At 31.7% G+C, this 12,686-nt stretch overlaps 1 protein-coding gene across 12 annotated transcripts in view; it reads left to right on the top strand.

The window, feature by feature from the left end:
* The window catches only part of LOC130443898 (uncharacterized), a 208,569-nt gene that overhangs the window by 175,189 nt on the left and 20,694 nt on the right, over positions 1 to 12,686 (top strand). For 5 of the 12 annotated variants that reach the window (XM_056778844.1, XM_056778820.1, XM_056778828.1 and 2 more), the window contains one exon: positions 8,732 to 11,752. The exons of the other annotated variants lie outside the window; for them this stretch is intronic. In XM_056778844.1, the coding sequence (XP_056634822.1) occupies positions 8,732 to 8,901 (170 nt within the window). In that variant the 3' untranslated portion in view covers positions 8,902 to 11,752. Of the gene's footprint in view, positions 1 to 8,731; positions 11,753 to 12,686 lie in introns of those variants that run through there. 12 annotated transcript variants of the gene reach the window in all.

Genomic DNA, 12,686 nt, shown 5'->3' with positions numbered 1-12,686 from the left:
ACTTAAATTTTCTAGTTGTAAGGAGAATAGTTACTGTTATGTCAAGAGCCTTTTTTTATAAGAATAACATTTTTTTACAAAATAGATCACAGTAAATAAGCGCAGCATCATATTCTAATATATGTCATAATTCTGAAAGAATTACCCAACAAAAAGGCAGAACCAAGACCAGTAAGATATGGGTTGCAATTTTAGGTTCTGGAAATTAATTTGGGTTCCTTTCAACATGAAAATTTTGTAGATATAATCAAATATATGGAATCAAGTAGATACCAATATATTATTAAATGTGTTTTTAATGATTTTTTTTCTATCTTTTCAGTTGTAAGGCTTGTTGTTGTAGTTATGTCATTACGTTGACTTCTTTAGCCATAACTGTTTTCATTCTAACCTAACGTGTGTCTTTTATTTTATTTCCTGTCACCTTATTCATTGTTTTCCCTTGCTATCTTCATCTCTTCAGCCAAACTCCTTTTTCTTCGTTGTGTTTTCTTCAAATATCTTGTTCTTTTCCCACTCTCATGACATGACAAAACCATTCCAGTTTTCTTTTTTCGATTTAGTATTTATTTCGTGTTAATTTCAAATTCTCTCTATTTAACGCTTTTTGATCCTCTACTTTTATGTTTTGCGTCTTCTTTGGGTTCCTCATCAACGTTTTAGTTTTGTGTTTGTTCATTTTCATATTCATTTTCTGTAGAATGCATACTTTCAAGTTTGAGTTCTTCTTTTCTAAATATTGAACACATTTAGTATAAAAATAATTGGATAATACAATAAATAATAATCAAGTGAACATAATAGTTTAATTGGAGATTAGAATATTGATAACATTTCAATTAGTTGGAAAGTCAATTTTCCTTTTTTTGAACACGTCTGCAAAATAATTCAAGTGAATAAATTTATATTGATCGATTGACTAATAAGAGTCAGCTTCGATTCGTTTATCTAAAAAACGTCGTCTCAAAGACACTGTACGTTTTTGAATTTAACTAAAGAAAAATCTAAGAGCGAACTAATGGATTCGAATTTTAAAGGCCAATTCGGAAGTTTGCAATCAATTATCGCAATTTCTTATCTTCGAACTTCCCTTTAACCTTTCTCCAGTAATCACATCAGCCGTTTGAAAATTTCCCTAACAACCCTTTTTTCACGAAAATGCAGTTTGGCTTCCAGTAGATACTTTGTTTTACTCAATCGCTCTAGCGCCTCGGGTTAGATAAAAATTTCAAAGAAATATTTACACAACTCATTTCATCAGGACTCCTTTTTGATCAATACTTTTATGAATCTGGTTAATAAATATTTCTGTTAGTTTGGAAGGGGAGTGGTCCTTGCAAAATAGTTTTACTCAAAATTCTAGACAGGATAATTCATTAGCAGCGACCAGCTGTACCCAGGAACCTGTTGGTACATCGTATTAATTTAATAATAACAACACATACAAAAATGATTAAGTAAACCGAATTTTCAGGAAATTTATTGATAATTCTATTATATATATGAGAATAAAGCTTGTCATAGTACAAACAGAATTACTTACTCTCATATCCAAATTAAAATAACAATTATATAGAATTAAATTACACATTTTATATAAAAATTATCATTCTGCTCCATTTTTAACGCCTGTTGAAGCATTAGCCTAGAACTAGAGTACTAGAGCGAAGTACCTTCAATATTGATTGCGCATACATAAAAAATCCAGAATGTTTTGATTGTTGCTAACTGTAAACTAACTTGAAAAATTAAAAATATCGACCAAGGAGTATTTGAAAGATACTAGCTTTTACCCGCGCCTTCGCTCGCATCGAATCCATTAAATAAGTATCAGAAATCATTATAACAGAAAAGAACGAACTCTGTAGCTATATTAGAACCTGAGATATAGATCTTTGAATGTAGAAAAATTACCAACCTACAAAAATCCATAACTCCACATTGAATGTTCGCGCTTAGCTCCTCTCCAACTCAACCGATTTAAGTGTTCAAAAACTCAAAAGAAAGAAGGTGTTTCAGCGAGTGTTCTTAAACCAAAACGAAGTCTCTATCTTGAATAGAACCTGATATATTGAGGATAGAACGTGTATGTGGAAAACTCCCATAAGTAATGTACAGAGGGAAATCGCATTTGAGTATAACTTGAGAATGGTGAAAATTAGATGAAATCCTATGGTTCATGGCTGATCTGTGCATCAATACCTTACATTGAAAATAAAAATTGAGCAAATCGGTTGGGTAGAACGCCTGAACGGACGCGGAATGGAAATCACCAATTTTTTTAATATATAAGATGATTTTTGACAGTTAGACATGAGTAAGCTTCACTGCAGGTTATTTTGTTTTATGTGAGATGTTTTAGGCAGTTAAAAAAATCTAATTGAGTGTAGTAAAGAAGAATGATATGAGTAGAATTATACTTGAACATATGATAATATCAAAAATCAAATGTAATAGTCTCAAAGGTAAGTTTCCAATAGGGTCTTGACAATTTTGAATTTAGTTTGTGAACACACCTTTTCACTTAACATCGAACTGTCACTGTCAGTTTATTCAGTAGATATAACATCTTCATCATGGTGAAGTACACGAACGAACAACGTCTCCAAAACTTAAAAATTTACTACAGTATTTCGGAGTCGGTGGCCACTACTTTAAGTGCGTTAACTCCAATTTTCGGTCGTAATTCTTGACCTAGTAAACAGGCAGTAACAAGTTTAGTGAAAAAGTTTGAGTCCACATATTCGTTGTGGGATGTTGCCGTGTCAGTGAAACTACGGGTTGGTTGAAGTGTCGAAAATATCGCTGCCGTTGAAACGTCCGTAGCAAATGATCCAAATCAGTCAATTCCACGGCGTTCTCAAGAGTTGGACATCGCCAAGACCTCTTTATGGCGAAGTTTGCGTAAGGATCATAATTTACACCCATACAAGATCAGGCTCACTCAAGAATTGAAGCCGATGGACCGTTCGAAGCGACGTACGTTCTCCGATTGGGCTTTGGAAAATATGAGCCAAGATGGTCAATTTCATCGCAAAATCATCTTCAGTGACGAAGCTCATTTCTGGCTCAATGGGTTTGTCAATAAACAAAATATGCTGTATTGGGTGGGTGAAAATCCACATGTGATTAATGAAAAACCAATTCAACCACAAGAGATAACTTTTTGGTGCGGTTTGCATGCCGGCGGTGTCATAGGGTCATAATTTTTCGTCGACAATAGTGGTCGCCACGTTACTGTGAATGATGATCGTTATCCCACCATGATTATCGATTATTTTTGGCCCGAATTGGAATATATGGACTTGGAGAGCATGTGGTTTCAACAGGACGGCGTCACATGCCACACAGCACACGTAACAATCGATTTATTGAAGAGCCAGTTTGATGAACGTGTTATCTCAAGAAATGGACCAGTCGATTGGCCGCCTCATTCGTGCGATTTAACGCCTCTAGATTTTTTACTTTGGGGCTACGTCAAGTCATTGGTCTATGCTATATAGAAAATAAAAAAAATCATTATGACATACTTGTTTTAACATATTAGTTCGTAATTATAAGACATGCGGTTTCTAAGGTATTATGTTTTAATGGGAAAAAGAAAACAAAGAGCTTAGAGCGAGCCATGCAGTATGTGGCCAAATAGATCTCCAGACCTTGTGTGGCTGGATTTTTTCTGTAACTTTATCTCTAACGAATTACATATAACACAGCTAACTAGCATTACACATCTCAAAGAAAAGATAACAACAGACTGTGTTAATAACAAAGATGGTAACATTTGAATCGTGTATTTTAATACATTGTGAATAGATTACATCAGTACTATTCAGAATATACCCCGTATAATATAATTGATTGAAATCAGGTCCCTAACAAAAAATATGAAAATACACAAAGTTTCCATTTAAAATAACTATCTACTATAAAATGGCAGACATATGGACGTAATCAATTTTATCTCTACAATACTTAATTTGAAATTTATGATAGTTTCTCCATCAGATATGGAAATATCCATCTGCACCCATTCCGAGAAATTGTTTGAAAGAGGAGATATTCGAAATCAGAAATATACGATAGTTGCTACCTAAGTTTTGATATTGACAAATAGAAACAAATATTTTTACTTGGATAGGGCTTCATTGTTATTCAAAATATTCTCAATTAGTATTTTTTCATGAGTTTGAACCAATTCGAAGTTTTCTTTCCATTCCGATTGAGGTACCTCCAAAACATGTGATTTGAATACATCAACCGCTTCTTCAAGTGTAGAAAAAGGATGTCGATTGTCGATTGTCGTGGTGGAGAATGATTCGTCACTTTTGGAAAACAACTATAGGTGTACCATTCGGAGTTGGTCTACGTTGCTTTAATGGAACAGGGGCTGAAAAAACAGACGACCGTTTGCTATCAAGTCCTTCGTGCGTTTGTGTTAGATTTGGTTCGTCTTAAGAGACGCCTACAGTCGATTGTTGTTTAATTTCGGGTTCGTTCATATGATTCGTCACTTGTCACGATCTTTTAAACGTATTTTGAAGCATCGCGATTGAATTATTTCATTATTTCTTTCCACCAATCGACACGAGTTTTTTGAGCGATTGTCAAATTATTCGGTATCTTCTGCTAACAAATCTCTTTGACAGCCAAATGTTCATGCTATATAGAATGTTTGCGGGTGAAACTAATGCCCAAGTGTGTCTTAATCTCACGGTATGTCTCAAGACTATCTTGCAATATCAGTTCACGCGCAACATCGATGTTTTCCGGCACAACCGTAGATTTTGGACGATCTTAACGAAATTCATTCTGTAGCGAATTGATCGGCACACTGCTGTTGGCTCAATCCACGTCGAATGTCAAATAGCACTCGAATGTCCGTTCACCATTGATAACGTCAAATTTTATGATAGCAATGTCAGATTTGATGTTGTCAGATCTCAAAACTTGAATACCAACCCTCGTATCAAAAAATGCGGACGATGTTGCAGATAGCAATAAAACAGATACAGTTCCCATTGTTAAATTATTCAACGTAGCCATTACCCTTCAAATCTTTGGTTCAACGAATTAGAGATATTTTATTCTTAATGTGTATCGAATAAGAAGGTTTGGTGTTATCAATTTCGGCAATATATATTATTCACTCAGGAAGCGTTTTCCGCTTGATGAAATTCTTATAAAAAATCACAAATTTTTCTACTGGACTTGACGTTTGTCCCTACGGACTTTTTTTTATTCATTCGAACTGACCAAGGATATTTATCTTCAAGCTTCCCACATAAGGGATGATCAAGCATGATATCTCGTCTCTTTGATGTGAGATTTAACAAAAAATTGAATTTATGTTGGATATGTTAAGTAAACAGGTAAGAAAAATTTTCACAACTTTACAAATTTCGTTTAGTTTTCAACATTCATTCGTTTGAAAGTATTTCTAAAATTGAATTTTCATCTGTGTGTGAAGGAAAAAACTAATACTTTCCTTACTATATATCAATACAAATAAATAATTAAATCAATATCAACATATATGAATAAATATGAATAGCATAGGGATTGTTCAAATTGTATGATCTTAATTATTACTACTTTTTTCTATACTATATATATCAAATGGTTATTTGATATAAACTTAACCGAATCTAGGTAAATTGATGTTTATAATGATAGTACCAATATTGTACTTGAAATATACGAGGGTGGATATTAGAACGAGATTAAAGCCGACCAATGTTTTATTTAGAATTTATACATTTCTGCTTATCATAATCTTCAATATATACCATTTTATATTGTTTGTAACAAAGCTGATTTTCGCTACAGGTCTTTTTCACATCTATAACGGTCTCAAAAATTAATAAACCACTACGTAATATACTGTTATCCTAACTAGTAAGTTTGCATTATTTTCAATGAAATTCACGGTATTGAAATAAATATTTTTACGAGTTCCTTGTGAGAATTTGATACGTATTGAAGATGTCATGTCAAATAGCGAATTCTCCGAGATGGTTACCCATTTTTGACTTGACGCACTAGACGAATCTTCTAGAACATCATCTTGACCATTTTGTGACACTCAAACTGTATAAAAATACGTAGATGCGATAGACATTCACCGTTATCTCCTCATTTTAATAAATATCATTCAATTTCATCGATTATAACGTGAAAATTCACAAGAATTTGTTTATTTATTATTGTTATACTTTATAAAAACATCACCAAATAAATGCTAGCTATACTGATTTGTTTACAGTAGCGATAAATGTATGTATGTATTTACAACAGAAAATTTCACGGCAACAGTTGTCATGAGAGACCTCAATTTCAAAAAAGTTCCATATGAGAAAATAGAAAAAGCAAAGAAAACAAACCTTATAAAAATCCATGCACAATTTACACACCAATATTATTTCATTTTCGTAACTTAATCGTAAAAGATGTTTTCCTGAATGAAAAATTAATAAATTAGAAAATAAGTTGTGTAAATATAGTAATAGCATAAATTAATTTTTGTTTTGCATTGTGTTCTTGTAGTTAGTCATTCAATTTTAGGTGAACGAAATTACGAGAGATGGAGCGATGAGTAAAACAAAATATCGTCACGAAATAGGACACACCCAAAGGATACTTATCCTGTAACCTAACCTAACATTACCTAACCTAACCTTACTTTTTTGTCTAAAACTTGTATATTACTACCTACCAGGAGTTTTTTAAGTAACAATTAATTACGGGAATGAATCATCCATCGTATAAACAGATTTGATATTTGGAAAGTAAATTACGTTTAAAAAAATATACAGATCGTCAAAGCAGAGAACGAAGTCGAGTGGATAAATATGCGCAATGTAAGTACAAAAATATATGAGTTGAATGATGATCCATAGATCTAGGTAGGTTATTATAACAATTGCTGGAATCAGTTTTTTTTTGTTGTAAAATTAATATTTGATAAAACTTATCCTGATATGATCGATGAAGACTCGCTACAATCGAAAGAGATATATTCTTCTTTTCACAATATTCAGCTTCCAATTTGTCCAAATATGAAATTGGAAAATAAATATTCATCCGTCAAAATAATGACATTTGGCTTCGGTTTTTATTTTTTCATCATTAAAACTAATTTTTGTTTTGAATAAATATACTATAACATAATTTATCATATTATTATAGTAAATTATTACCTTGTGAAATGAAGAGAGAAGATATATTTGAAATATCAAATTGTGTGATAAAGGAATAGAATAAATAGATAGTAGTGAGAAGATTTCAATATTTCTTATTGATATAATTTAATGAACTCCTTATAGGGAGAATTGAATCTATAAAGTGATAAGTATCCAAAAAAACTTGATAATTGTACTTATTTTTTGAAAATAAGGTAGCATTTGGTTATGTACAAAAATTGAATCACTGAATATGGTCTTGGTATTTCGCATTCTAATGTGAACTATACAAAACGATTTTATCGGAAATTGACAATTTAAATCGGAATTATAATAAAGTAATGCAGAAAAATTCATAAAACCTGTCACATAATAAAAAATGGAACCATTGATTTTGAATTACATAATTAAGAGTTAATATTATTCGTAAAATCATCTAGTTTTAGCAAGTTTTTTCCAATTGTTTTAATTAAACAACTGCTTGTTAATTACGCCATATCAATTTTATTATTAAGGCTCGTTTGACTGAAAAAGAAAGGATAGAAATTCTAATGATGAAAATATGCTATGGCGGTACACTTTGAGGTCATGAAGAAGCATGTGTTATTTGAAGAAAAACATTTTTAAACGACCTACATTTACTAGAAGCAAAGAAAATAGAATAGCTGCAAAATTTAATAATTCTGGAAGGGTAACGGATGTCTCAAATCTCAAGGACCAAGAATAAGCCACAACTATAACAGAAATTGTAGCATTTCAGAAACAAAATGTGAGTTAGTCCTTTGTAGTGAAATTTTCAAAGAAAAAGAAACTGTGCCCATACAAAGTTCACGAACTTTCACTAGATGCTCCTTAGATTCCAAAAAATTAGAGTTTGGGTAGAAATCGTCAGAGGAAAGTTGATTTGTAACATTTTCGTATGGCAGTGCATCAGAACTTAATTGCGGTATTTCCATATGCAAATATTGGAACTGAATTGAACGAAAGACACATGAAATTATTCGTATAACTTTCCAGTTGATCGAGAAGTCTCTAAATCATGTCTACTATCGTCTTGGCCTATTTCAGGACAATAATTCGTGTAAGAAATAGTTTTAGTTTGATAGACTGTTAATTTGAAAGTTAGTACAGAATTTAAGTTAATCTTCTCTTTAACAATAATGCAGGAAATAATATAAAAAAACCTAGGTTCGTATTTGAAAAAAATATTGAGGACTCCGACATTATTTTGACAAATATGACGATTTATTTTTTCCACCAATATCAGAAGATATACACTGCTTAACGTGTTTTTACATTTGTTTCAAAAATGAACGTTGTATGTTCTGATTTTTGTGCATTACTTTATCATAACTTTATACATGTTACTTTAACGCTGCCAGCTGCTTCGATATAAGAAAACAATAAAATAGGGACAATCTGTATAAACAATTTAATATATAAGTACAATTAACTGTGAACTCCTGCTTCATGCTATTAACAACAATACCAATAATTGCTTCGGGTTCAGTATATTGAAAAGAAGTAAACTGCATTTTTACTTAAATTTTCAGAAAGAAATTCTCAAGACGGCTCTGGAACCCGCCCCTTCGGCCAACCCTTATTATTAGGTCCCCAGCTAGAGAATGGGAATGGCTTAAATACACCCCCTTCTCCTTCGGGCAGCACCCCTAAGGGAAAAATATCGCCTTTAACAACAAAACGAACAAAACCAAAAAAATAAACTACAATTTTTTTTTCCTTGATTTGCTGTTTTATCCAAACTTGTCCGACTGTGATAAATAAAAAATATCGTTCACTAGTTTATAGTTATTAATATTACTAATAGGGCGAGTATAATCACTAGAAAGTAAGTTGGTTAGGTGTGGTTTGGCTTAGATTTCTCCAAATTCATTATCTCATTTCATCTAATTGGAAAAAAGCAACAAAAAAATTAATATGAAAAATCAATTGAAAAATAAAATATATTTTATATCTCGCCAAAAAACTAGTCACAGCCTTAAAGACAATAGGCTTAGCAGATTCTGCGAACAATTCCATGAAAAGGCTCAAGTAGATCGAAGGATTAGTATTAAGTGGCACAGATAATCCCCAGAAAAACTATTTCCTCTGGAAAGAGTCTATGTAATTTGGCAGATTTACTGCAGAGTATCTGAAAACCCGAACCTACTTCCCAAACAATCTACAATATTCTACCAGATCCTAATGACATTCTTATGGATTTCATTGAACTCAGTACCAATACTGATTTCAGTAATCAGTACATGTAATGAAAAAAATTATATCAGTCAACAATTTGATGATAAAAATTGATAATAATATTAACTGGTATGTTTCGGAATTGCTTTACCAAAACCGATTCTTTTAGAGATACGAATACGATAGCATAAACGTTTTCTCTTATTTAACAGAAAAAACTAATGTTGGTATCATTGCCTCAAAGGTATTCTTTATATTGATATTAGAACTTGGGAAAAAATGAACGCAATTAGTATATCCAAAAATGACAAGCTTAGTCCTAGTTATAATGAAATTAATAAAATGATAAACAACTGACTCTAATAGGCTTTTAAAAAACAAGATAATTAAGTTGTCTTCCACAATAGAATACTCATAGATGGTAGAAATTGAAAAGGGTTATACCAATACGAAATAGGAATATGAACACGGGCCAACGATATTAATTGTTGTAAGGTCCAGAATAACCAACAATTCGAATGGATTATGTAGATGTTCCTCATTACAGGATATGAAGGAAACGCTTTCTATTTAATTATTAAAAAAATGTATCAGAAACTCAATTAATGTTGACAAAAACCAGCAGCATATCTCTATTATTAACAATACACCAGAAGTTTTTATTATTATTTGTTATTAGAATCAAAGACAACTCTAATAATTGTCGCGTGATATGATTATATCGATGAATTCTCAGAAAATCATTGTTCTACTTATAATCAAAGTTGAAAATAATTTCACACAACAATGAAGCAAGAAACGTATTAAAATTACTTTTGTTTCTTTTTTAAATTTTTTAAAATCAGTTAATTGTTACTTTGAAGGTATAGTACTACAGTCGACAAAAAAGACCTTATCAGAGAACAAGTTGGTTCATTAATTCACGACAAAACATTTTTCATCTTAACGTTCTGTTGAACTTGGTTAAATAAAGTTTTCCGCAAATTCCGTTCCCCCGAAACCTGATAAATTTAGTAACAAGACGAATTTAATACCTGCTTTCCCCATTAAAAATATACTTTTCTCTCTCCCAATGAAATCGAATTTCAAATTTAATATTAGATTTTCTCCCTCGTTGCTTTAACCAATTTGTTGTGCACTATGTGTTTTAGTTGATGTTTAGATTTAAAAGTTAAATGTTTTCTGAGTGTAGAGACGAATTAAAAACTGACAAACATGAATATTCATCTCAAACTTTGAATATTGCTTTATGACTTTGTTTTCGATGTTCTGCTTCATTTATGTTTCAGAATTTGCGAAATTCATCGGCCATGTTTTTATTATTCAAAAATACAACGCAGATAGATAAAATGTTTATTGAAGAAGCTTTTGAAATTCAAAATACGTACGAAGTTGCGAAACTTCTCATGTTACATGCACTTTGTTGAAAGGATATTTAATTCTGAATGTCCAAGATGCAGGATATTTATTTTGGGATGATGCTTATGCTTTTATCTATAAGTAAAGCGACAAAATCTCTAAATAAAAAGGTTATTTCTATAGGGGGGAGTGTGACAACGGTAAATGAATCCGCTTTTTTATGATGATTACTCAAAAACCGAAATTAGAGGCAAGAAATATCTGTAAAATATGCCAAAATCTATCGAAACTGCATATTAAAACATACATTTTTCAATATGACATCCTGTATATTTCCTCAATTTAGATTTCTCCTATAGTTTTCGTCTCATATATTTTCATGTAATTATACAGGGCAGACGAATACTGGATAAACCAAGATCCGGGCGTCTTGAACGGTCGAAATCGTAGGCATGGATAATCATTATTTCAAATATTACAAGAATATTTAAGGCTTCATCATTACAAAATTCACTTGGTGCAAGAATTTAATCCTCAGGATGCTGGTCAGAGGCTTGTTTTCGTATGAAGCTCATTTTCATTTCATTCAGCGCGAGGAATTGTAATATACTTTTTTGACGATGAAATTTCAATGAAATCGGAGCGTTACGTATTTTAGACAACTTCTTCGTTCCTGAACTGCAAAACTTTAATTGTTATAACTAAAGAATATGGTTCTAGCAGGACGGAGCAGCTTCACACACGTACGATAGAACTCTGCTACGAGCTCTTGAAATTTTTCCTGTCAACTTGATTTCCAGGAGAGGTGACTCAAATTGGCCTCCACGCAGTCCCGATTTAACATCTATGAACTTTTTCCTGTGGAGTTATGTCAAATCTGGAGATTAAACTAACAAATCGACTTCCTTGGCAAATTTTTGAAAACCTTAAAAAGTTTCCGGAAATTATAAATATATCTATAGCTATTTCGATATTAAAATAGTCATATCTTTTTAAATACCCTGTATAATTTGATGTAAATGTATATTTAAGTAACAAGGATTATATGAGATAGCTAAATATGGATAAATATATAGGGCCTCGCCCATTGTATTTGCTTTGTCACGCAGGATATATCTGCCTATAATTTTGTTAGTAATTTTTATCATTTCTACAATAACGTTAATATGTTGATATTCTAAAAACTCGCCCTTTATAATCTAATAAACATATCAAACCTACCTTAACATCTATCAACTTGAAACGAATAATGAAGTATATAAACTTTTTAAAAAAAAAAGCCTCGAATATATGAAATAATGTTTGTCAGTTCCATCGTCGTTTTTTAGAAAGTACATACATTTTCTTTTCGATGTTTCTGTGTCAGGAACAAGCATGAAGTCTTCTCCGAGTGCCGTGAACATTTGTCCAATGTTTGGATTCCGAAGTGTCGGTCTGTATTAACAGAAATGAGCGTAGTAACCCTTAGTAACAGTTACATCCACTAAAATATTATTTTGAATTGTTTGTTTTGATTTTTGATCTGATTCTCAATCATAGATGATATACAGTAGTTATATTCGTGCTCTATTTAAATATTTCAGATATTTTGAATAAAAATAAATGAGAAAACTGTTTTTAGCCTTAGAAATTTTTTTTGTTAACAAATGTTTTAGAAAAAGAGAACAAGTACCACATGTATATGTCTCATTCATTGCTCTATGAACTGTTCCTTGCACAATTTTTTTCTGATCCTGCAACTTACTTGAACCTCGTTCATTTAATAATCTCACGCTGATATAACGGTTGTTATCCTACAATTAGTAATTTCACCGATAGCACCGAGGTTTCTATATATTTTTTTTGGTATACCCTCTCCAAATTATTCAGAACGGTTCTTCTTCCGCATCCTCAATTTCAAAAGTTCCTCCAAATGCTTCTTAAACCTTTTTTGATTCTTCCTTGGTAGGT

The sequence above is a fragment of the Diorhabda sublineata genome, chromosome 1 (assembly GCF_026230105.1).
Source record: "Diorhabda sublineata isolate icDioSubl1.1 chromosome 1, icDioSubl1.1, whole genome shotgun sequence".
Lineage (NCBI taxonomy): Eukaryota > Metazoa > Arthropoda > Insecta > Coleoptera > Chrysomelidae > Diorhabda > Diorhabda sublineata.
Note: the sequence above shows the minus strand (reverse complement) of the source record. Positions and strands in the feature narration are given on the sequence as shown.